General features: G+C 42.0%; 1 protein-coding gene across 2 annotated transcripts in view; it reads right to left on the reverse strand.

Moving 5' to 3' along the window:
* Positions 1-26,263, reverse strand: part of TANC2 (tetratricopeptide repeat, ankyrin repeat and coiled-coil containing 2) — a 275,799-nt gene that overhangs the window by 13,076 nt on the left and 236,460 nt on the right. For both annotated transcript variants that reach the window (XM_090292221.1, XM_090292222.1), the window contains 7 exons: positions 25,515-25,623; positions 18,537-18,659; positions 17,747-17,983; positions 13,340-13,525; positions 8,474-8,567; positions 2,125-2,258; positions 1,081-1,204 (listed from right to left, as the gene is read on the reverse strand). In XM_090292221.1, coding sequence (XP_090148347.1) covers positions 1,081-1,204; positions 2,125-2,258; positions 8,474-8,567; positions 13,340-13,525; positions 17,747-17,983; positions 18,537-18,659; positions 25,515-25,623 — 1,007 coding nt within the window. The remainder of the gene's footprint in view (positions 1-1,080; positions 1,205-2,124; positions 2,259-8,473; positions 8,568-13,339; positions 13,526-17,746; positions 17,984-18,536; positions 18,660-25,514; positions 25,624-26,263) is intronic.

Here is a 26,263-nt window from a genome sequence, read left to right on the forward strand (position 1 = left end):
CCCCCCTCTGAGCAGAAGTGAGGAGAGATATCTGAAACCAGCCTTGTTTGGCAGCTTGTACTGGGGAAGCAAGAACCACTTTGCACACTGGGTGAGCAGTTCGCTGATTCTGACCCCACCTTGTGAGCTGAGGCTGTGGATACAAATCTTCTTTGGAAGATACAGCTAATGATCCGATAAGTACCTGATTGAGTTGTAGCTTGAAATCTTAGAAGAAACCTCTTCTTCTTAACTCAACTACCCTCAGCTGCTCTGACCTGGGCATGATTCTTCAGGAGGTTGGTTTCCTTGAAGTGTTTATGTTTATGAGTAGATGTTTTAGGTCCAGTTTACTAACAGGAGAGGCTAACTGGAATGGAATCATTAAGGCCAGTCACAATCATACCATCTCCTGTTTCATGCAAATGCTATCCGCTAGATAGTAGAGTCACCAGTGACTCTAGCTTTTCTTCTAGAGGTCCACCATCACTCACCACTGTTCTGCACAGGTAAATGAGGTCATAGAAATCAAAGGAGCCCACAATGTTTTGATGGTGGTATGTATCCTTTAACTTATTTCCCATTCATGAGGAATATGTGAATGTTGGTAAATGTCAAAAGGAATTTATGACAATAGATAGATAATAATATCCTCAGTTCTCAAATAGGGTTCCATTGTCAGCAACTGTCTTAGCCTCCACTCGCCTCCTTTGGACACAAGAAAAATATTAGTTGTTCAGGGTTACAAAATAATTGATAAAGTTAAAATCAAAGTGCAATCCCTGGAAAATGAACATTTATTGAATGTACATTAAAAATTCAAAGTCTGTCTATTACTGACTTAAAAGAGTTTTGCATATGTTATTTTGATTAGAATACTAAAGATCCCTCAAGCCATAAGGAAATAGAGAAAGTCAGAGTTAGAAGGGTCCCACTGTATATAAGAGGAAAGAAGATGGACTTTTATATTGTTTAACCAACTGGATTAATAGTACCTGGTTGTTGTTTCCCTTTAACATTTTTTGGAATCCATCACTGGAAATCGTGAGTCCTTGTGTTGTTATGGGCACTGACCACCAAGCTCTGGCCCCCAGGACTGACCTTGTGCAAGCAGAAAATCCACAGTTCCTAGGTGGCCTTCGGAAGCAGCCATCATCAGGGGAGTCCGGCCCTGCTTGTCTGCCATGTTGACATCAGCTCCATGCGTGAGCAAAAGATCAACGATCTGTAAGTGCAGAGAAACAGGAACCAATTATCCGGAAGAGCTGCTGAGTGGACGCAGGCACGCTGCCCCTGCACCATGTGAACTCCCACTGCTGTACAGGGCGGTGGCCTTCACATGTCACTTTCCATGGCAAGGACCTCCCCGAGTTCCTGCACAGTCCTAGTACCGTGTGATTTGATCTCTGACTCTCTTAGGGACAGCTAAATGAGAAGAATTCAACTCTGAATGTTTGACTCAGTCACTACAGAAAACATAATTTAAGAGAACAGTGGCCAAGATGTAGGCTAAGCAACCCCGTGACTGAGGCTCCAGCACCAGTCACTGCCTGTGTCACCGGCTTGTTATTGACGTCTAGAAGTTGCAAAGCTGCCTGCAGTGAATAGTAACAACTGAACTGAATACAACAGTGTGTCTAATAGCTCTTTAGCACTGTTTGGCTTCTAGAGCTTTTTCTCTACTCAAATACTTTACAAGGATTATTAACAATATGCTTTCTTTTCCACCTTAAGGGTATAAATTAGCATTTTCCCAGAGCCAAACATCTGGAAAGAGCACATAACTAGTTTATATTCACCACATTTTCTTTTACCAAGTCTCAAACTCCTGAGGGTTAGCAGAGATCTGTTGAGATATGAACCTTCCTGAGAACCTGCAGATTCTGTGAAATGTTCTCTGGACAGAGGTAACTCTATGACCAGGCCAAAAGCAGCTAGTCCTTCTATACAATCTGGAAATGATGATGATTTTGAATGTTAACTTTATGACACAGTCTCAACGAGCATATTAATAACAAACAACCCAAGGCCTTAAACCCGATGACTATAACCCAAACTCTATGATATTTTTTCCCTCTATGCATCAGAAGGTCCCACCTAGAACTCACCCTTGCCCACAGGACCAGAAGCAGTTGCCCTGCTTACCTGCCAGTGGCCCTGGCGAACAGTGCTGAATAGGGGGACTGCCCCTCGGCGGTTTGGCTGGGCCACTGCTGCCCCTTGTTCCAAGAGCAGACGACACACCTCCAGTTTGCCCCGTCCGGCTGCGGCTGTCAGGGCTGAGGGCAGAGAACACAGACTGAAAAACAGGTGGCTCTTGCTGTCTCCAATCCCCTGTGTTAAACATGGCAGCATATCTGTGTTTCATTAATATAACTGCTACCCTACTTCCAAGAATAATGGTTTTAGCTACTTTTGCCATGAAGAAAACTTTTAAAGAAAAATAATGAATACAACTACATTTAAATGGGCTTATGTATAACAGAAGACAATTATAACAAATTTACTGAAAAATCACCTTTGATCAGACTTACTTGGTTTTACTTTTTCCTGTACAAACTGTCTCCTGTGCTTTGACCTACCTCTTTTTTGGTATCTCTTCCTAGCTACGATCCTTCTACTGGCCTGTGGGTGGCTGGAGTGCAGAGGAGAGAGCCTTTGCCGAGTATGGTCTTTTTTTAAGAATTATACCTAGGAACAGCCTCTGGCCCACCCCTATTCCTGGGTCCTTAAACCCAAAAAGCCAAAGTCAGAAAGTGCAGTCCACAGGGCCTGGACCAGTTTCCATTCCTTTTCATTAGTTGAGACTGATGTTTCTAGTATACCTGAAACCATTTTTATATGAGGATCAGAACTGTTCAAGACGGTAGTCATAAAGATGAGACAAAGGCTATTTTTATTTATTGATTTTATTTTTTTAGAGAGAGGAAGAGGGGAGGGAGAAGGGGGAGAGAGAGAGAGAAGAGAGATGGAGAGGAGGAAGAGAGAGAGAGAGAGAGAGAGAGAGAGAGAGAGAGAGAGAGAGAGAGAGAGAGATCAATTTTGTTGTTCCACTTAATCATGCATTCACTGGTTGCTTCTTGTATGTGCCCTGACCAGCGTATTGGGTACAACATGCTAACCAAATGAGCTACCCAGCCAGGGCTACACAGCCTCCTTCCTTGTGAATATAAAATGATGGAGTCACGGATAAAATAGCTATAATGAGTAGAAGGGACATAGCAGGAAGAAATGTAAACATCCTTCCTTCCGTGCTCTTGCCCACTGGTTATGATCTTTGGTACAGCAGAGGTTCTATGAGTGCCTCTTTCATCCTCCGAGAACTAGATCAATAGCAGCTAGAAGAATTTGGAGATGTACTTTCTACTAAGTCCATATTTAAACAAATATATTTTGGTGTCATCTTTCAAGGGGATCACAAATGCATAAGTTGAGTGTTTAAAAGAATGGATGAGGGCTGGGAAAATGGTAAACACTGTTACAAAGAAAGAGGAGAGAGAACTTTTGTCCAAACTGACTTGGAAAACTGATGTGATGGTCAGCAGGCCCTTCCTTTGTTGTGGCCACCTACTCCAACGGCAAGTCAGAAAAAGAAAATATTTGGCAGGTACAGATAATATTTCAGTTTGCAAATGTTGGTATCTAAAGAGGGAAGCAATTGAAATTCAAATTAAATGATCACTTGCAATCTTTTTAAGTGCAAATTATGGCATCTTTGTTTTTGGCCTTGGCCAAACTTACCCATAACTGATTCATATGCAAAACCAAAATAACCTGTAATTTCCACTAAGATAAACCTTCAAGTAACCTTTTCTTTCCTCAAGTGGAAGAAGGGCTTATGAAGGAAAATGTGACAATTTTAGAAGATAACTCACTCAGACTAGATGTATCTATGTTCTGTCTTACGTGTATTTTCAGTTTTATTTTAGAAGTCCTAACATTATATCTGTCCTGTTCTTCACAGAAGGGAAGAAGCTTGGTCCTATCTGGGTGAGGGTCATTTCAAAGCCCCAAATGGATGAGTACAGGTATTGATGGGTCTGATTATTTACTTGACAAAGAAGTTTCATCTCTTATTCCTCAAAGCAAAATCAAAGTGATCTTCCCTCTTTCTTGTTTATATTTCTAATAGTTCAGAAAGAAAAGAACAATTTAGTTCTTGGGTCAGAACACAAGAGCAGTTTAAGAACTTGACTGGAAATCATCACATTGATTACCATAAACTTACACAATGTTATATGTCAGGTATACCTCAGTTAAGCTGGGGAAAAAAGAACTTGACTGAGTCAGATACTTGTGAGGAACCAGAGAATCACCTTGTTGGTATTACATAGAACAAATGATTCGGAAAACTTCTAACTCCCATGTTCAGATCCCCTTAAAAGTAGTTACTAGATGACAAGGCTGCAGCAAACTTCCCTTTTAATGTACTGTGTATGGAGCGGGGGCAAATACAATCTTCTCACAAAACACGGAGAAAAAAAGGACAGTATTTCAGAATCGAGCCCCTCTGCAATGATGCCAGTTCATAGGCTACAGCTGAAATGCACAACCAGTGCCCATCTTGAAAGCTAAACTCACACTGTCTGCTCTAACTTGGAGTTATATTGCTCTGGTTGCTCCATTTCAACCCACTGGATAACACATTTATATGGGAGGGGCTATTCCATGCGGCCTTTTTCTTTGCTGTATCTTCTCTGGTGCTTAGGTTATGATGTAATTTGGCCAGAATCTCAAAGCTGAGAGCTGGACATGGTCATTAACACAGCTGGCCAATTTAATCTCAGAACAACACAACTATGTAAAATGGGATCTGTCCTCTTCAAAATCCAAGAGCAGAGAGTTGCTTTGGCTTGATTTTATAGAAGTCTTATCAAAAATTTTTGGAAAAAAAAAACACGATTAAAGTAAAGCCAGTTCTGTAAAACAACAAACTGATTTTCAGAGCAAACCCAGCAGTCTGGAGCCAAATCTCCTCCTGAGAGACCAGTAACAAAATTTGTTCCCTAGCTTGTCAGCATCTGATGAGATTATCGGACATAAATGGTCCTTTTTTTCAAACTCTAAAGGGTTTGAAGAGGCAGACAGGATGCAGCTCACAGTTGGGGAAACAGCCAAAGTCGGCTTGGATGGGATGCCGACGCTAAGTAGAATCCAGCGATGCAAATGGTTTTGTTTCTATTTCCCACCTAGTATGAGTACGGCAGACAGGTCACGTAAGACCGAGGGCGAGAAGTGGCTGGGAGACATAAGCTGATCGCTACTATCCAAAAGAACAGTGATTAAACATTTATTGAGCTCTTTGTCAGACAGTCTCTGTTCTTAAGGAACTCATGGCTGAGTAAGAATAACTAATAAATACATTATTATACAGTGTGATACGTGCCAAAGAACTAAGTCCATGGAAGTTGGTTGTATGAAGGTGGCACAGGGGAAGAAGTGTCTGAGAAGGTCTCCAGGAAGAGAAGACAATGTGAGCTAGATGCTGAAAGAGAAACAGAAGACTTGTAGGCATTCAAGGGCAAGGAGGAAGCATGTTAGGCCTAGGGAGAGCATGTATAAAGGCAATAAGGTGGGAAATTGCATGTTTATTATTATTGGAGTAACTGGAGAAGATAGGCAATAGATGAGGCTAGAGATCATGACTAGTCTTTTTATGCTACATTATATAACTTAATGCTACGAGTGGTCATTGAAAGAGGGTGAGCAGGAAAGGGGCCCGAACAGACTGTGGCTCAAAAAGATGACTTTGGCTGAAGCCTGGGAGATGAATCACAAAAGGGTGAGGCTACAGACAAGATCAGTTAGGATGTAGCTGCAATAATTTAGGCAAGAGATGATGAGGGTATGAATTAAGGGTATCTTGTTTATTTTGTGAACTCGCTTCTTTTGGGCAATGGGATGGCCCAGGAGCCCCCTCCAGAGTTACTAGAAAGCTTTTAAAAGGCGAAGGAGAGGAGGGGGCGGTGAACAATCTTGCCATCTTGATTGCTTTTCTTTTGTGCTGTTCCATAAAAGGTCTGTGAAAACCTGTTGGGATGGGAAGGGGTCAGCCAGATGGTGAAAGTTGAAGGTAGGAAGATGCTGTCTGGAACGATAAAGAGGCTGCAACAGGGGGCCAAAGGCAACCCTGGTATTCTAGTGATCTGCTTTTAGAAACTCCGATAGGTAAAAATTACATCTCAATATTTCACTATATGCTAAGATCAAGTTCATTGATTCTAACATGCACTTTTCCCCCTTCACTTTTTAACATCTCTGACAAGGGAATGCATCTTACAATTGATGTGATTAAATAAAGAATTATGTCAGTTTAATAGAGGTTTTTTTTTTGTTTGTTTGTTTTTTTTGTAGTGGCACATAACATAATAATTAATAGTTTCTTATAGTTAGTGGTGTCTTAGATTCAGTATAGTAAGTGGTTCACACTCCCAGAGACATCGTGACCATAGTATTTTTCTTAGGTGAAAATTATGTTATCTAGGCCAGGGCTGCAGATGTGAGACAAGGGAAACATATATAAGATTTTGCCTTTGGAGGAAACGTCACAATTCAACGAGTCACTATAAATTTTAAATGATTATGTGCTATAAGTCAGAAAGGAACATGTATACTTAGAAATCGATCACTACAGAGAGAAAAGCAACTCATAGTGTATTCTATACTAGCAGAGAATTGCTGGAACACTTTTATACAGCAAAGACATTTCCCCCCAATTTTCCTGAGGTCAAATAACTCTTTATAGATCTATAAATTATATTACAAATGCATTTCATTCTATCCAATATTTAAATAGCATTTGATGTTTATAATGCTGAAATGATTTCATATAAATATCAAGTTAAACAGAATACAATTCTGATTATAAGCAAGTTGACAGGAAGCTTTGATTTTTTGCAATCTTGAGATATGATACATGTGTAAGACAATGTAACAAACTTTATTGCATACTTTAAAGTATGAAATGTTTTAAAACTCCTGAGATTGTAAATTTTTATCCTAATAAACAATTCATAGTTATAAAAATAAGTCTTCCACTTAGTTTACACCCTTCTTGAACATTGTTTAGTGAGTCTTTTAAGTACAGCACTGGAATGTGTTTGATATTCATCAGTACAACTGTCAGTCTTATAATTTCTATCCCTGATCTTCGTCAGACTTCTTCTGCCCTCCCCAGGGTTTACATGTGCGTGGCCTGGTAACAGGAGTCAGTTGGGAGGTATGGCAGGGCTGGGGAAGGCCTTGCTGGTAGCAGCAGGAAGCCAACAGCAGCTTGGACCCTTTTGCAGCTCTAGGCCACGATATCCTTACCCCAGAATTGCTGAGGTCCTGGCCTGTCTCTTTCTCCCAGTCTGTCCCCTGGCCTCCCTCAGAATGGGACTCCAGAGAAGCAGCTGTTTCCAGCTGCACATTTTCCCTTCATCTGTCACAGGCTCCTAAGCTGCAGCTGCCTGGCATCTGCTCCTTTCGTCTGTTACAGAGGGCAGGGTTGTTTGGGGAGCACATTCCTGGGCTTTGGGCCATTCTATACGATGTTAAAGAAACCATGGAACCTACGTGAGATTTTTGCCATGGATGGGAACATCGCAATTCAGTAGGTAATTATAAATTTTAAATGAATTCAAGTGTCTTTTCTTATTTTTAATAACACTTTGACTCTTAGCAAAACACACAGCCTTCTTGTTTGGTAGATACTCTCCCTAAATTGGCCAATTCAGTAATGGCCCCTCCTCCTGGCAGATAGGACACATATCTGCGGCGACTCCAGTCTTCACTGCCCTGGTTTCAGAAAAACACATAGAAGGTCACTAATGTTTCTCTAGATGTTCCAGTTTAGACTTGGAGGAACGACAGTAATCGTTTCCTGCAAAGGGCACAAGGAAGAGGCTTCTGTTTGTGAAGTAGGGACCAAGCAATGCAGAAATCGCTTGGCTATGGACTGAGAGACGGCACGGGGCTGCGCTTTGCAGGGGGGCACCTGCAATTTGCACCCAGAGAGCAACTTCACTCATATTGTGTCAGAGACCACTCTGCCATGTTAACACCTGGTGCAGCCAGAGGTGTAGATAAAAAGGTGACCTCCTGGTCCACAAATACAGGTGAAGAGAATGATTATGATGGGAGAAATATTTACTCCTAACTGCTACAAGAATCACATTAAAAAAAAAGAAAAGCCACAACTATTTTCTGCTCTGGTTTGGCACACTGTAAGGAAACTTTCAGACTCTTAAAAATATTTGAAAACAAGAGTGGGGGCAAGTTTTGTTTGAAAGAAGACTCTGGTGCTAATGGTAGGGAGAAGCCAAAGGGAAAGAGGACTGAAGGAAGAAAATTGCTTGACTTTCCACTGTGGCTGGATCGCTCTCAAGTACAAAAGCCACCCGAGAGGGGTCTGTGGTCTGCCTGGGAAAACATCAGGGAGGGAGGCGCAGCGAGTGTCCCCACACAAACAGAACACACACACGACAGGGACAGCGACGTCCGTGACAGGTACCTGTCTCTCCCCAGAGACTGTCAAAGCTGTTGATCTGTGCGCGCTCCACTTCCTCTTCATCTTTTTCTGGAAGATCAAGCAGGTAGGAGACAATCTGAAACAAGAAGTTGTGTCAGCTCAAATTCAGGTGGAAAACTAGCTCCTGATGCCAGCCTGTGAGGTCTGGAAGCTGCTCGGATGAGGCAAGTGTTACGAAATCTCTTGCACACAAAAGGAACGAATTACCTGTCCTACAGAGAAACCTGAAGCTGCCATGATGAGCATTTGCTTCGATCGGGTAGTTTCCATGTTTCCCCTGAACATAATTCACTTATAGAGCAGGTGCTTTTTAAAAATTATATTCCTCCTATTTAAGTGAAAGAAGCAATCCCACACCGTCCCAATAAAAATACCAATAAACAGATAAAAACCAATCGATCAATAAGAAACAAAATAAATATGGACAAAACTTAAGGCCTGTATTTCTTCAGAGCAGAACAATTTCCTTTTTTAAGTGCAAGGACTGTTTGGGGAACAGTAAAGGGAGAATGGCTGCTAACAATAAAGCAAAGTGACAGCTATGTTTCCAGGGATTTGACTGTAGAGAGAGTTTAAAAAAAAACTTCTCGGAAATGACAAAAATTCCAATTTTACTTAATATTCCCTTGGTGACATATGAGGTCAGTTGAGAGGGAAGCTGTGTCACTGAAGCTACTCATGCAGTGGTGAGCCAACCTGCACTGGCCCATGAAAATGGATCATTAAATTTTCAGGAATTCTGCAAGCCCATTTTTTAACAAAGATGTTATTAAAAATTATATGTAAAAGGAAAGTTAAAGAAATAAAATCTCACAATTCCCTGATTATTTAACTACATTTTATAATTATCTATGCTCTTGAGATCTTTGTATCTATTTCATCTATACAATGAGAATATTACATAATGGTGTGCTCCTGGGTATCTCTTCACGACTTTGTGTTCCGTGATGTCACACTGTGGCTTGAACTCAGCCACGGGGGCGAGTCTTTACACCCTGGAAACTGGCAAACATTACAAATCAGGATTTGATTCAGCGCTAAAGCTGAAAGAACTTCCAGTTTAAAATAGAATTTGCTTGAGGGTGAGAAGTGCTTTAACAGTAGAGTAGATCACATATCAGATTTAATGACAATAAAATTACTGGGAAAAGAGTTAGTAAACTGGGATACAAACTCCATTTATCAAATTGTGGCTCAGCTGCAACCATAGGTTAGCTATGATACAAACTTAGTGTTCTATTCAGAGTATTGTATATTTCATTGTTATCTGTAAGCTGTGTGCTACGTGTTCTTTATATCAGTAAAATTTATAATAAAGTTAAGTGCAGTCATGCATTAGTTAGGGATGGGGATATGTTCTGAGAAACGTGTTATGAGGCGATTTTGTCTTTGCCTGAACATCTCAGAGTGCACTACACGCACCTCGTTGGTGAAGCCTTCTGCACACCTGGGCTCTACAGTACAGCCTATTGCTCCCAGGTGACAAAGCTACACAGCACATCATTGTGCTGCATACTGTAGGCAGCTGTAATACAATGTTAGGTGTTTGTGTACCTACACATATCTAAACACAGAAAAGGTACAGTAAAAATACTACATAAAAGATAAAAAATGGTACACTTGTGTAGGGCACTTACCATGGAACTTGCAGGCCTGGAAGGTGCTCTGGGTAAGCCAGTGAGTGAGTGGGGAGGGAATGTGGAGGCCCCAGGACATCACTACTGTGACCTTGATAAACACTGTACCCTTAGCTACCCTAAGTTAAAAAAATGCTTTCTTCTTTCTTCAATAGTAAGTTAACCTTAGCTCACTATAACTTTTTTACTTTATAATTAAAAAAACTTTCTAACTCTTATATTTTCAATATTATATAACTATAAAAATATTTCTTTTATGCCCTTATTCTATAGGCTTTTTTCTATTTTTAAAACTTTTTGTTAAAAACAAAGACACAACACCCTAGGCCACACAGGGTCAGGGTCATCAATGTCACTGCCTTCCACTCCACGTCTTGCCCTATGGGAAGGTCACGTACAGGGAACTGTCACCTCCTACGACAGTAATGCCCTCTGGAACACCCCTGAAGGATACTGCCTGAAGCTCTTCTTGAGGACCTATCATTCTTTTCAGAAATATGTCCCTGGTCGCCTGCTTGGTTTGTTACTTTTTTCCCCCATCGTAGATGTGCTCATAAGCAGATAATGCACTATTAATGAAAACTCTTTGGTGTTGGGGTCCATATTTTCAAACTTTTTAAGGAGTCTGTTGGGGTCTGCAAAAGCTTCTGCTAAACCCCTCACTGTGAATTTTCTTAGGCGTTCTTCTTTTTTCTTCTGCAATTCCCTTTTCTCTTGCCTCTTCTTTAGTTATGTGCTCCTGTTCCAGTTCCAACACCTCCTCATTACTCAGTTCCTCGGGAATCCCCTCCAAGGAGCTCCTCAATGTCATCCTCACCCACACCCAGGCTGAAGTGTTTGCCAACTCAACAACAGCCTTGTTGATTTTTGCAATCCTCACATCCTTGGCATATCCTATGAAGTCAGGGACAAGCCTCTTGAGTGTCTTCTTCCAGACGCCAGTCATACACTACTTGGTGACGTCACCCCAAGCCAAGGCAAAGGTCTTAATGCAGTCATAGATGCTGTTATCCTCCCGTAAGTGCTCACGATCTTCCTCTCTTGCAGCAATCGCTTGGGCCAAGGCCCTCCTCAGGCTGCAGGCCTTTAAAGCTGCTGTAATTCCTCAACCTATGGGTTGAATCAAAGAGGTGGTTGGAGGGAGAAACACCACTTTGATATTGGGATGAAGATCACCAATAAAAGGAGGATGTCCAGCAGCATTATTTACAATAAGCAAAATCTTGAAACATATATAATGCTCTTCACTTCACTGGCATAGCAATTCAGGGGGCATCCTGTAAGAGGAGCCGGGTCATCCATGGCTTCTTATTGCTCCTGCAGTGCACTGGCAGTGTGTCTTACTGATAAGCCTGAAGGCCCTGGGTTCTCACTGTGCCAGGTCACAAAGGGTTTCAATTTGTAGCTTAAACCACTGCCCCCAAGGAAGCCTATTATCCTGTCCTTAAAAGCCTTAAGACCTGGCATGGACTTGACCTCCTCATGTATGGAAGTCCTTTCAGGCATCCCTTTCCAGAATACGGAGGTTTCATCCATATTGAAAATCTGGCAAGTAATTTCCCACCACAATCAGCTTATCTAGAGTTTCCAAAAATTCCTCGGCTGCCTTCTCATCAGCAGCTCACAGACTCACCACTCACTTTCACGTTATGTACTGAATAACGATTCTTGACTCATTTAAACTATCCAGAGCTTGCAATAAATTCAGCATTGTAGTTGGGTCCAGCCTTTCCTTTCAATGTGCAAACAAGCATTTTGCTTTGGCTCTGATCATCGTGGTGCTGAGAGGGATCTGCTTTTGTGTCTGGTCTTCAGTCCAGGTCATTGGAAGCTTCTCCATGTCTGAGAAAAGACCTTCTTAAATTTTTTTAGTCTTGTTGCCCATGAAGCAGACCCTGAACAGCTTCTATCGCTCTGTTCTTGCTCTGAAAGACGGCAGCTACAGTGGAGCAGGGCACGCCTGACTGGGGCGCAATAACCATCACCGATTTTCCACCTTTATAGTCCTTAATCACTTTTAATTTTGACTCCAGGTCAGTCACCTGGTGTGCCCTCTACCTGGCAACATTAGCAGTGAGTTTAGAGGCCCTAATGAGCAAAACAACACGAGATTAAATTGAGCACAACTGGATATGATGTTCTTGAGCCACCGGTTGAATCACAGAAGTGGTGGCACAGTAAACACAGGACGCCCGAGGCGGCTGCTGGAGCGACAGGCACACTGTTTTACAGGAAACGCTTTCGTAGGCAGGAAGTACATTCTAAAGCAGCGATAAAGATACCGTGTGCTGAACACATAAGCCAGGAACATTCGTTTATTAGCACTCCCAAGTACTATGCACTGCACGTACCTGCATCTGCCGTGCGTGTATGACTGACAGCGTAGTACGTTTGTTTGCACCAGTGCACCAGACACATGAGTAACACACCGCACTACGACCTCGCTAGGCGGCAGGAATCTTCAGCTTTGTTATCATCTGGTGGGACCACACTCACACATGTGGCCTGCTGTTGACTGAAATGTCATTATGCGGCGCACGACTGCATGTGTGTTCTCTCTCCCCCTCCCCCTCCCTCTCGGCTACACACCGCTTCCCAGAGCTGGTTGCTAACAATTCCTAGCACACCACCAATTCCATGTATTTTGCCACTATATTATTACTATCATTAATAAATAAATCAGCAAAAATACCATTTGTACAGTGTTTAACAGTTTACAATGTACCTTTAATACCGGTCTTGTAAAAAAGAATTTATTAAGACTCACTTTACTGATGAGAAACTAAGGTTTTGAGAGGTTAGGTAAATTGCCCAACGTCCAGAGCTAATGAGTAGCTGAGCTGGGATTCAAACCTGGTCCTTCTGAGCTTCTAAGTGTGGTGCTGTTCCCATGCCACACTGCATGGGGACACAGCTCAGTGAATAATCCCTCTGAGCCTAGTGTCTGTTAAACAGGGGCAGAAGGACGGGGAAACTTGAATTAGATAAGTTCCAAGGTCCTTTCCAGCTCTCCCATTCTGTACTCATAATTCTAGCTACCTTTGCATTTGAGAACAGAAGGACTTCATGGTGTCTGAGCAGCGATCAAAAAGCTAATTCACGTTAGTTAGGGTGGCAATTTTGTAATAATGCAACCCTTTCTCCCAGTTGCCTAGGTCCTTCATACACAGACTGCAGCGAGGAAAGCTGACCTTTCCGCCTGCTTTCTTACCTCTGTGTAACCCATGCTGGCTGCAGCAATGAGGGCCTGCTGGATGGCGTGGCTCTTCTTAAACACCCCTTGCTGCTGGCCGGCCACTGTCCAGTCACACTGAATCAAAAACTTGACCACCTCCAGGTGACCTCGGAGTGCAGCATGGACCAAGGCACACTGCCCATTCTTATCCAAGTGATCCACCTAGGGGAAGGGGACAGAGGCATCCGTGTGAACAGACTGCGGCCGGGCTCCCAATCTAGTCACACCAGCCCGCTGCCCCGGTCTGGACTAGCAAGAGTCAGTCTTCCCCACGCCCTGAACCGATCAGAGAACTTGCAGAGGACATTCTCCTCCTCAGGCTAACTCACCACTGAGCCATAATAACGACCAGATAGATGCCCCTCTGGGGTGAACCTCATAAGGTCAGGCTTTGTTTTCACATCAAAAGAAACCAAAAAACAAAACTCCCAGCTCCAGCTTTATTTTCCTTGAGGTACATTTTCCTTTGTCCTTAAATAGTTCTTTTTTTGACCAAAATTTGAAAGACCTGTAGCTCTCTTGGTACAAAAAAAATTTTTCTTTGAAATCATAAAAGGAAAGAAAAACATGTTGAAGCTCAAATTTTTTTGGTCTTCCAAAGAAGCAAAATATCTTATATCATGAATCACACATCTGACCACCAAGCTTTGGCAAAGGCTGCATCTTTCTTCCAGTGTGAGGGCAGTCTCAAAGATCCAGCCAAGATGGCTAGAGGCACTGGAACCCTAATGCTAGACTACGTTCCAAAGCAGTTTTGACAATTGCAGGGTTGGTCACCCGTTTAGGCTGACAGAGCCTGATGAGGACCCATGTGTCAGGAGTGCCCTAGCCACGGTCTCAGCAGACGCGGGGCCTTCCGGACAGGTGGGCAGGCGACCTTCCAGTGCTGTTGAGAACACTCGAAACAGAAGTTCTCTATCTGATTTTCCGCAGCTTTAGGTCCACTCAGCCATCTATTTAACAAATGTTTACTGAATGCCTGCTATGTTCCAGGCACCACATAGGATAAAAAGGTAAATAAGATAGTAAAATATAGATTCTGTGCTCAAGGAATTTCAATCAAGGGAGGGGAGCTGTGACCAATATGACAAAAGCCTGTCCAACAAGGGAGCATATAATAAATGCTGTAAGGAAAGTAAATGTGCAATAAGATTTCAGAGAATGCTCAGCTAGAATCAGGAATGAATTCAGAGGGAAAGGTGCTATGCTTGTAATGTTCGTGTCCCCGTCCTGCCAATTATATGTTGGAACTTTAACCCCCAAGGTGATGGCATTAGGAAACAGGGCCTTTGGGAAGGGATTAGGTCACGAGGGCAGAGCCTCAGGGAGCTTGCTTGTTCCCTTGCACAGCGAGGATAGTGAGAAGGCTCTGGGAACCAGGGAGTCTCACGCTCTCGGGACTTAGCCTCCAGAACTGTGAGCAATGCATGTTGTTTATAAGCCACTCAGTCTATGGTATTTTGTTACAGCAGCCCACAGGAACTAAGGTCTGTCTTAATTCACTGAGACAGGAAAGGATTATTCTAGTTTTTGTAAGGTTAGGGTTCATAAAGGGGAAGCTTAAACTACAAAGTCTTTTGGGACCAGAGCATGGATATTTTTGAGTGCCAGGCTAAGTGGTCTGAATTTTAATGAGTAGGTAATGGAGAGTCATTGAGAATTTTCATGCCCAGACTGTACATTCAAAAACTAAGGGGATGAATAAAAGGAGCCTTGGTTTCTTGCAGAAATGGTTGATTCCAAGGCTGGGGCAGTCATAGTGAAAGATGAGTTTGGAACATCTTGTGGTACCAAAAAAATATGAATGTGCTCATAAAATAATGGTTGTGGGGATTTGAAAAGACACAGAAACCAACTTGAAGGAGCTTCCAATGGTCAAATCTGTGTCAATTTGAGCAACAAAATAAGTAATAATATCAGTTGGTTACAGGTCACAATATAAAGTCAATATCTAGGAATCCACCATGCTAGGAATAAATAACTGAATAAATAAATACATGGGGGAGAAGTAACAGCTCTTCTTTACAATAGAATTCCAGTTAATAAATGTTGAAGGAATGAAGGAAACAGAGAATCACCACCAGGCAAACCTCAATGCAATAATTGTTGCAGTAAGACTTGCTGATGGATCCTCAAACTATGGTGGACAAAATCATGAGAAACAAGGTATCTGGCTAGTCTCAAAGCATCTCCTTAAAAGATCATTCTTCATTAAAAAGGAAAAAAAGTAGTATGTTGACATTTGAGAAACCAGGAAGAACTACGTTGAACCTTGTAAGTGCTGCATTAACAAGGGCACAGCGTCATTTCTGTGGGATAATTGACAAAAATATATAAATTCAACCTAATGATGAGAAAGTATCAAACTAAAATTGAAGAACTTTTTACAAAATAATTGGCTAATATTCTTCATTATCTTCTTAATGCAGAAGCCATGGGTAAGAGGATGGAGAAGACCAGAGGACAAAATCTTAGGGAACAATTACATTATGAGAAGGAAGAGAGAAGAGCCATCAGGGAGGCAGGAGGGGTACTGGCCAATGTCACAAGCTCTGAGAAGTGTAGCCAATACTGCCTACAGGGTGAGAACCGAGAAAAAGTTACTTTATTTGGTGACTGGCAGTTGTTAGTGACTTTTGAGAGAGTAGCTCTATTTGAATGCCAAGAGGTTGAGTGTGTGTTTTTTTAAAGACTATTATTTATTTGGCACTAAATGAGATTACAGAGATTTCATCTCTTTTTAAAAAGGCTTTCCTGTTTTTAATTCTCCAACTGACCCTGTTAATCCTTCTTTTAGATGAAATAAGTGAGGTTGAGAGGGGTTAAGGGACGTGTCCAAGCCCTCTGAGAAAATCAGTGTGCCTGCAGGCTTCAACCACGTTGTGACGGACTCCACCGTTTATGATCTCAACAGCTTGCCTCCTCTTTCTCCCATGGAAGCCAGATGATAAGTGGTCAAGGAGCACGATGTGAACAGAGGTAGCAGGCATTGATGACTCTTAGGACAGGGGTGGTGGCTTTGGAAGGTAAGAGATGGGATGGTAGCTTCTGGTTAGCAGAAGAAAGGAAATTTTCTCTTTTGGATTAGAGGAAACATTCATAGGTTTGCAGAACCGGGGAAAAGGCAGAGTAAATTTAGAAAAATGAAATAAAATGTGAGAGAATGAGCAACTCAGTGGAGGCACTCACTCTGGAAAGGAAAGGAAAGACTTCCCTCCCTAAGGTGAGTGGTTAACGAGTCGCAGTTCTGAGACAGAGGTACACTGATGCTCTCAACCTTAGCGACGCAGGAGGGTAAAGTGACTTTGATAAGAGTATTGAGAAGCGTACAAATGATTTACCCATCCGCTCTGGGGGAAATGAGAGAGTAATAAAATGATAGCTGAGCAGCAGGAAAGACCCAGTAGAGATCAAAATACAAATTCACAGCAATAGTAAGAAGGCATGGTTATCATTCTGTTTCTTGAGGTGTTCATTCCACTGAACAGGACTTCGGGGGTGGACCACCACTGTGTCCCAGTAAACATCTACTGCTCTGGGACTTCACTGAGAGTCCCAGATCCCAGGTCCCGAAAGGGTTTCAGGAGTCCCACTCTTGTCCCTGGTAAAAACATTGGATACCTCAGAATGAGGTCATAAGTATTATTTATATTTTACTGCAAAACCACTAAAATATTGCTTGTTTTCAAGACTGAACAAAATACCATGAGGCTACAATTTCCCTAGAGGTCTCCAGTTTTTGAGACCAGCACTTTTCTTTTCACCAATATGTTGAAATTAAATTCTTTTATACCAGTGGCTCTTGGGATACTATAAAACAAACACTATTTTTAGAAAGGGTTTCAGAGAGTTAAAATAGGTGTATACTAACAAAAATAGTTCTGAGTGCCTCTGGTCAGTCTGAGAATAAACAGAGGGATCATCTTCTCCCCATTCCTCTCTGGTGGCAATCAGGCTCAGGGAGTCTGGTCTCTGCTCTTATCGCCAGGGCTAACTTATCTTCTCTACACATGAAAGGCTGAGTCTGCAGGCATCATGCAGTCCAGACTTCCCCAGTGCAGTCTCCTCGCTCCTCCACTTCTCCTTCCTCACTCTGAGCTCAGTAGAGAATTTCTTGGTTGTTAGGTAGGGACTTGTTGTGGCTGCTGATAATGAGGTTTCCTGAGGGCCCCTCAAAGGCTTTCGGACTGTGCCCGGATGCAGCCTGGAATTGGCCTGCCGACACTGGGATGTATGCACAGCCTGTGCTCCCTTTGATCTGCTCCCTAATAAGGTTTGATGTACTCCATGGAGACTCGTGCGGCGACACAGCAGACAAGGAAGGCTACGGCAGGAAGGAAGACAGAGGGAAGGAGGAAAAAGCAGCCGCCAGGCAGCCATTACCTTGGCCCGTTTCTTGCACAGCAGCACAACGATGCTCAGGTAGCCTGCCGCTGCAGCGTAGCCCAGAGGCGTCAGACCGCTTTCAGAAGAGGCGTCCACGTTGGCCCCAAACTCCAACAGCAGGGCCACCATTTCTGTGTAACCAAGATGAGACTGGACACACAGAATTGGGGCATTATTTAAAACCTCTGTCCGGTAATTAATATTGGCACCTCCCAAAATTAGCAGTCTGCTGACCTAGAAATAAGTAAATAAATATAAGATTCAGACAAGTATCAGTCACATCCTTTCAGTCATCTTTTACTAAGTCACCTGGGACCCCACAATAGCACCTAATAGCACGTAATAACTACTTTGTATTTATAATTGTTATTTGTTCCTTTTTCAATACCTTGTCTTTGGGACGAAATGTAAAATGTCTCTTTGTCTAAACTGCTCAGTAACTAAAGCAAATGCCACCCCTACTGTAGTGCTGAACTTAAGTCTATACTAAGTGAACTGCTGGCCAGCAAAACTCCCAGCCAAACAAAGGCTACTAGAGCCTGACTTACTCCCTAGAAGCAGCAGGACCACATCCTATAAGTCAGAGTCAGCTTACAGAAGGCAGAAGTTCAACAGGTTTGGTCTTCAATTCACAGAATAAAATGTAACAATTTAAAATGTATTAAATTATCAATAAAAGGCTAATAGAATACAGTCGAAGGCAAGTCAAAGATCAATTAGCCACTTAAATGTCCTCCTAATTTTGTTTTTCACAGTTAACTCTTTAACATAATTTACATGCACTTACCTTTACATTTGGAGTGTAGAGATTTCGCAAAGACGCCAGCGCCATGGAGAGGCCTTCTGTGCTATAGGAGATCCAGAGGCCCTGGAGGATGGAGGAGGATACGCCAACTTTTTTACTCAAACCCTGGAAGAGAAACATTGAGACAGGTCCTTAGCCCAGCTAAGAAGTACCATCAGCAGTAAGTGCGTGACCTCGAGGTGTGTGGCACTAATAAATGAGAGCAGTCTCACTCTGACAAGGTCTATGCCCAGCAAAGTCACTGATGGGGACAAAGAGTAGCTCTGTTGGAACAAGCTAAGCTAAATTGTCTCTATCTTAGCAGTCTCTGGCAACAAAGCTACATAATACCTTTCCCTTTTGCTATATCTGGATGTAATCCGCCATCCCACCCCCTTTTCTATTAGCCTTCTAGAATCAATCTCTTAAATTCAAGTTAGTAAAATACACACTGTGACACAGATAATACAATGTGATCACTGATCTCCATCTCATTTCCTTCCTGGGCATTTGGGAAAACTGTAGTTCCCAACCTCCTTTACAATTATGTGGGGGATATGACTGAATTCTGGCTAATAAAATATGGGCAAAAGTAATATATCATGTCCAGGCTTGGCCCCAAACCTGTGTGTTTCTTCACACTTTCTATTGCCCTTCTTGAATGAGGATTCTGAGGACCCTAGAGATTTTACTACTAAGTGGAAGAAGCCTGCCCAATGATTTGTACTGAATTGCAAAGTAAGTGAGAAATAAAGCTTCATTAAGTCACTGAGTTCTGCAGTTTTGTTACAGCGGCTGGCCTTCCTCAGCCTGACTAATACATAGTACAGTGATCATGTCTATTCATCCTCAGGAAAACAACATGGGTTTGATTGCCATCAGCAACACATTTCCTCTAATAAGACTGGCCAACGTCCCATGGCACAAACTAGTGTTTGCCCCTTTCATGTGGGCTTCTCCAAAAGGAAGTGAGAATAATTAAAACAATATTTTTCTGTTAGGGCATGACTCTCTACTCAGTGATTTTACCATTCTGCCAATAGCTGGGTCAAGTGAGTGAGTTAAAGCAGAAAATCCCGAGGGCAGGAAGATACTAATAATGAAGTTTGAAACCTAATAAGTGGATCTGGGGAGATAATCTTTTTAAAAACTTAGGCTACTTCTGCTTGCTTTGTTCCTTGAAATGCAGATTGTTCTACTTATGTTCAAATCAGTCATGCTGTATTTAGCTTCTCTGAAAGATGTAGCAACTCACTCCTCTGCTCAGTGCCTGTAAGTCTAGATTTAGTTTTCTTGAATATAAGTTACCTTTTCCCTGTGTGATACCCAGGATTGTTTCAGTTATTTAGGGTACCAAAGAAATTTTATTTAAAAAATTATTTACTTATTACTTTTTATGAGAGGGGAAGGGAGGGAGAAAGAGAAGAGAAACATTGATGTGAGAGAAAAACATCGATCGGTTGCCTCTCGTACGTACCCAATCCAGGGATCAAATCTCTCGTACATGCCCAATCCGGGGACCAAACCCACAACTCAGGCAAGTGCTCTGACTGGGAATCAAATAGGTGACCTTTCGCTTTGTGGGATGATGCCCAACCCACTGAGTCACACCAGTCAGGGCATTCAGGGTACAAAAGAAATTTCAAATGAGAAAGCCTAAGATGTTTAGAGAAAAGCTGGATATTCCCAAGATTCCCAGAATGTTGGGTCATAATATTTGCTCAAGGGAACTTGGGTGGACTTCCACTCTGGTAATGGTGGATCTATGTAATTTGGATAAACATTCCTGCTAAGGACAACTAAAAAAAGCAGTAAAAAATTTAGAAAACCATCTCCTTGGAGACATGGGAGGACTATAAGTTGGAGAAAAATTGCTGGGCCAAGATCTAGGAAAGGATAAAGCCCAGGAGAGTAGTTTAGAGCTGCTTCCCCACTGGCTGTGCCCGCCAGTTCCATGGAGTTAACTAGGAGTACTTTTGATGCCTTTGGAATTTTTGAGGCAGTGAAACTATTCTGTATGATACTGTAATGGTAGATACATGATGTTATGTGTTTAGAAAAATTCATGGAACTATACAACACAAAGAATACTAATGTAAACTATGGACTTCATTTAATAATATATCAATATATGTTCATCAACTGTAACAAATATCCCACACCAGTGCAAGATGTTAATAATAAGGGAAAATGTGGTGGGGGGGGAAAAATCTCTATTTTCTGTAAACCTAAAATTGCTTTAAAAAAGTAAAACATATTAATTAAAAAAAAAAAAAAAAAAGAAAAGAAAAGCCTGGGTTATACTCCAGAACAATGAATAAGGATCTCCAGGAGTAAGGTTCAGAAATTTGTGTTTGTGTTTAAAGTTGCCCAGGAGAATCTAATGTAGAGTAGCTTTACTTTCTGCGGTTTCAGTTATTTGTGATCAACTGCAGTCTGAAAACATTAAATGGAAAATTCCGGGAAAAATTCATAAGTTTAAATTGTACGTCATTCTGAATAGCATGATGAAATCTTGCCCTGTCTGGCTCTACCCTGCAGGGATGTGAATCATCCCTTTGTCTGGTGAACCCACACAGTATGCACGACACCTGCCCATTAGTCACTTCAGCAGCTGTCCTCGTAATCAGGTTGCCTGTGGCGGTACTGCAGTGCTTGTGTTCAAGTGACCCTTATTTTACTCAATAACGGCCTCAAAGTGCAAGGGTAGTGATGCTGGCTGGCAAATAGAATACATCACAGAGAAGCCATAAAGTGTTCCCTGCAAGTGAAAATGTGAAAGTTCTCAACTTAATAAGAAAATAAAATTATATGTTGAAGTTGCTAAGATCTACAGTAAGGACAAATATTTTTTTTCTGTAACATTGTGAAGAAGGAAAAAGAAATAGCGTTAGTTTTACAGCTGTACCTTCCACTGCAAAAGTTAGGGCCACAGTGTGTGATAAGTGCGCAGTTAAGATGGAAAGGGCATTAAGTTGTGGGTGGAAGACACTGAATGGAAAACGTGCTCTGATGGTCGGCAATGTGTTGTGCCAAGAAGAGTTCAGCAAGGGACAAGTGACACTTGGTCATTTACTGCAAGTAAGGATGGCTACACAGATTCAGGAACAGGTCTGGACTGAAAAATATAAAAATTACTGGAAGGGCTCCATCTGCTGATGAAGAAGTTGCTGCCACATTTCCATTAGAGCTGAAGGGTTTGGTACTGTCTAGGGTTTCAGGCATCAACTGGGGATCTTGGAATGTATACCCCACGGATCAGAGGGGACAACTGTATAGCCAAATTTGAAGACTATTGAATCTAGGTCTCTTGATAAATATTAAATATACATAGAGTTATATAAAGAGTGTGATACTATCTGTGCCAAGTTCAAAAATAATGAAATAATTCTATATGTTATTAATGAATATATATCTACATTGGAAAAGTGAAAATTATGGCTGAGAAGAACACATGCTAACTCAAGGGCAGAAATGATCTCTCAGAAGGGAGAGAAATGGGGTAAGAGGGATACAAAAGAAGCTTCTATTGCACTTCTTACATTTTTGTTTCTTAAAAATAAGAAAAAAGATTTGAAGCAAACATGGAAAATCTTAACACCTGTCAAAAAATGGTAGATAGTATTTGATTATTCAATTATCTGTGCTTTCATAAGTGTTTGAAATATTTCATAATAAATTAAGAAGAAGAGGAACAGGGACGTCTCTTCCTGAGACAAGAAAAAGAAGAGGTTAGGACTGATGATGATACAGACTGACGTATCGGTGAGGGGAGAGTAGTTAAAGGAAGTCACACTTGATGGCTTTATTTTTTTTCAGTGACTCATAAGTCAGGCTATTTGTTTAATTAGTTAATTTGGTTAAGAGCTAGAGGGAAAAAAATGGGAAAAGGAGCTGAGTAAGAATAGTCCTTGGTAAATGAACTTCAACTAAATGGTCCAGTAAATGGACCACAAAGCAGCACTGGGAGTCCCCGTGAAGGTAAATACACAGGAAATACGTCTGAAATATAGAGCTAGAGTCTAGGATTTGGAGTATTAGCTTTACTTGTATCATGAACTTGCTAGTCTACTGATTTCTTCTGCTTGGTGGGGTTGACTCTGCTCCTATGAGGTATGAGAGGAAAGAATTTCAGTTTAGTTAAACTCAACTTGATAAAGGTAACTGGTAGATGTAGCAAAAACCCTACATAATTAAATTATAAGCTGATGGATTCTTAAAGAGAACTTAAGGTTCAGGTAACTAGAAAAAGTCTTTTCAGTATCTGTAACTATTGCTCAGGCAAGTGGTAAGTTATGTTTGAGTTTCAGTTATACTAATAGACACAGCCACACAAAAACCTGAACACTAACACTGTAAATGTACTGTTACTGAGTTGTTCATTTTAAATGGCTCATTTTATTTTAAAAAAAATTTAAAGGGAAAAATTGGTACATTAATGTGTATAGCAGCATTATTTATCATAGCCAAGAAGTAGAAACAATGTAAATGTCCAACAAGTGAATGGATAAATGACATGGAGTACTTGGCAGTAAGAAGGAATATCAAGTATTGATACATGTGACAACATGGATGAGCCCTGAAAACATCATGCTAAGTGAAGAAAGCCAGACCCAGAAGACCACATGCTGTATGATTCTATTTATATGAAATGTCCAGAGAAGTTCCATCTATAGAGACAGGAAGCAGGTCAGTGGTTGCCAGAAGCTGGGGGAAGCATGTAGAGTGACTTCAGGTGGGCACAAAGGTTATCTTCAGGGCGATGGAAAGGCACTAATAGCGGTGACAGTGACACAGCTCTAAACAGACGGAAGTCATTGGCCTGAAGTGGGCAAATTTTATGGCATATAAGTTAATACCTCAGTAAAGGTGTTAGAAGAAAAAAGAATGAAAAGGGCTTATAACCAGCCAGATCTCCAGAATTACAGACCCTCAACCTCATATTTTTAGTGATTAATGGCATTATATGTAATTTTTCACAAAGAAAGATAAAATAAGGGAAATTTAAAATTAACTGTAAATAAACATACATCGGAGTACCTCTCACTGATGAGAAGTTCTAAGCGGTATGGGTTATACGCACAGTCTGCTTTTGCCTGGTCATAACCTCCCGCTGATGGGCGCGGAGAATCCTCGCGGTCTGGGAGAAGCTAAAGCCCATCGACAGGGAGCACTTCGCATGGAAGAGACCCTACAAGTGCAGCGCCAGGAAGCGCACGTCCAAGTCTGCGTTCTCGGGCTTGTAGCCATGTCTGCACCTGTGCTGTGCACCCGAGTGTGTGTGGCCAGATTCACATGGGGAGCCCGTTTTATCTCAGGCAGCCGTGTTGTCCGTGGCAACGTAAGAGAAACGGTGTCCATGACAGTGGTGTATGGTTAAAACGCAGGTCTCCACGTATTAAAGTCACAGTGGGTCACACAAAACCGTCTCGTTTATCTGTTAACGTGGTGTTTATTTTATGGTACAGAAAAGACAGGCATACATTTCTTTGCCTCTAATCCTCAGCAGAGGGTGATACTAAAAGTTTAAGCGTGTCAAGTGGTGATGCTTAAAAGTTAAGTTTCCTTTCTAACTGAAGGGTAATGATGTCATAATTTGTTTGTTTTTAATTTTTTAATTTTTTTTATTTTTGGTTTTTCAATTACAGTTGTCCCCTTTTCTCCCAATTTCTCTCCCCCACCCAACCCACCCCCTCTCCCGCAATCATATCCCTCCCCGTTGTCCATGTCCATGAGTCATTTACATGATGTCATAATTTGTTGAAGCAGCAGATACTTCTTGGGCCATTTGAAAGTGGAATGAGCCACCCTGCCTGTTATTTCAGTCCCACTGTGCTCCCCCTGAGTAAGGTCACTGGGTAAGATCAGTTTTTAGCACAGCGATTTGTTATCTAGATGAGACCATTATGATTCAAATAAAGGACCTGTCACTGTGGGTTCATGTCTGTCTACCTGATGAACAGGCTTCTCCGGCTGCGTGCTAACATACTGGGAAGAGTCTGCTAGGCTCTTGGAGCTGCCCTTACTGTCATCCTTCTCTCTGAAGAGAAATGTTGCATTTTTAACAGTATCTCCTGGAGGAAGTCCAACTCAAGGAACTGTTTAAGATACAGTACTGGTATCTCTCAAGCCTGAGTCAGGAAAAGGAGTCTGATGAGATTGTAGGGGCTGGAAATAGCAGGCTTCTTGCAGCAAACTGTGGGCTAGAAAAGTCAGGAGAACATTTCTTCCCCGACCTTTGTGTTTTCACCCCACACTACTACCAACACTAAACATTCCCGGAGACTAGGGGATGTATCTTCCATGTGTTCTCAGCACTCGTAAACAGGGCAACGCTTCCGTGAGAGCTGAGTAAACGAACACACATGTGCCGGAACCGTGAACGCGGCGCCCTCCTCTGGGCCCTCTGCTCCCGCCGTGGCAATGCTGAGAGAGGGAGGCTGATGCTATAGAGCACTTGAACGTTTTGAAACTACTGGGAGAAAAATTGGGATTATAGGATAGAATGAGAGAATTAAGTAGCTCCAAGGAAGGCGAATATTGCTTCCAGATAGTTTGAAAATCACAGCACTGGGAATATTAAAATATTCCCTGAAAAAAATCATAAGAAAATTGAAAGAGTAACTGCCCTCGGTGACTTTTTGAGACATCGAGAAAATCTGAAATTGCTACGACATGACTGTCCTCAGGAGATCGTAGGTCATATATTGAATACACACGTGCATGCTTCTCATCTAAATGATCACACACGTACATTTCCTGGAAGCCTAGCCATCTGCTAAACTGGGAAATGATGAATGTGGTTTTCTTTCTAAAGGCCTAGGGAGGAACACGCCCTACTTTTTTAGGAGATGGACCAACTTTGCAACAAAATAATTTCGGAAAGCAAGGACTACACTGAAATGACAGTGGCTTCATAAACAGTGTTAAGGAGAGCCTGCTATAGATGGAAAGAAAAAAGCCTCTAACTTCTCTAATTACCTTAAAAATGTGTGCTTTGAGGATGTGATGTCCCAGTTCAATAGTCTGCTGTCGGTTTAGTTTTCCCTCTTGGCGGGAAAACCAGAAGGCAAGTAATGTGTGACCACTCCTGCAAAGAAAGAGAGACTCGCTTTAGAAACGTTAATGTTCCAGTTCTGCTTTGCTGGGAGGCTGTGAGGCTGGGAGGCCTAGCCATACCTCCAACAAAACTCTGTCCCGTTCAGCCGGGTTCTCAGGGAAGGACACCTGCTACTGGGCAAAGAGCGGCTATTGAAAGGTTCCTAGCTTTTCCCAGTCCTGTACCCATATTACACATGTGAATATCACAAAATGTCGTTTTGAGTTAGCGTACACCAATCCCACACACAGACGGCATTAAAAGATCTTCATTTTAATTTTCTGCCTCCGTCAGCTACTCTCATTTCACCCGTGCTTTTAATGTCAGTTTCCCACAGCATCTCATTTTTGGTCCTAGTCTGTCTCCTGGATCAGCTCATCCATCCTCAGAGCCTTCACCACCACCTGTCTCCCGTGTCATTTTCTCTAGTTAGACTTCTCAGCCTTAAATCAATATACATTCAACTGTTTTTGCTGGATTTCTCCAGCTGCAGGTCCCGGAGTACCTCAAACTCAGCATGTCCCAGACTGGATTAACAACTTCTTCCCCCAGAACATCTTCTCTGATCAGCAGCCACCCTTCATTCCCCCTCCAGCAGAGGAAAAGGAGTGCTTTCTCTTTGGAACTAAGA

The sequence above is a fragment of the Furipterus horrens genome, unplaced genomic scaffold (genome assembly GCF_987537825.1).
Source record: "Furipterus horrens unplaced genomic scaffold, mFurHor1.1.pri manual_scaffold_11, whole genome shotgun sequence".
In the NCBI taxonomy this organism is placed as follows: Eukaryota; Metazoa; Chordata; class Mammalia; order Chiroptera; family Furipteridae; genus Furipterus; species Furipterus horrens.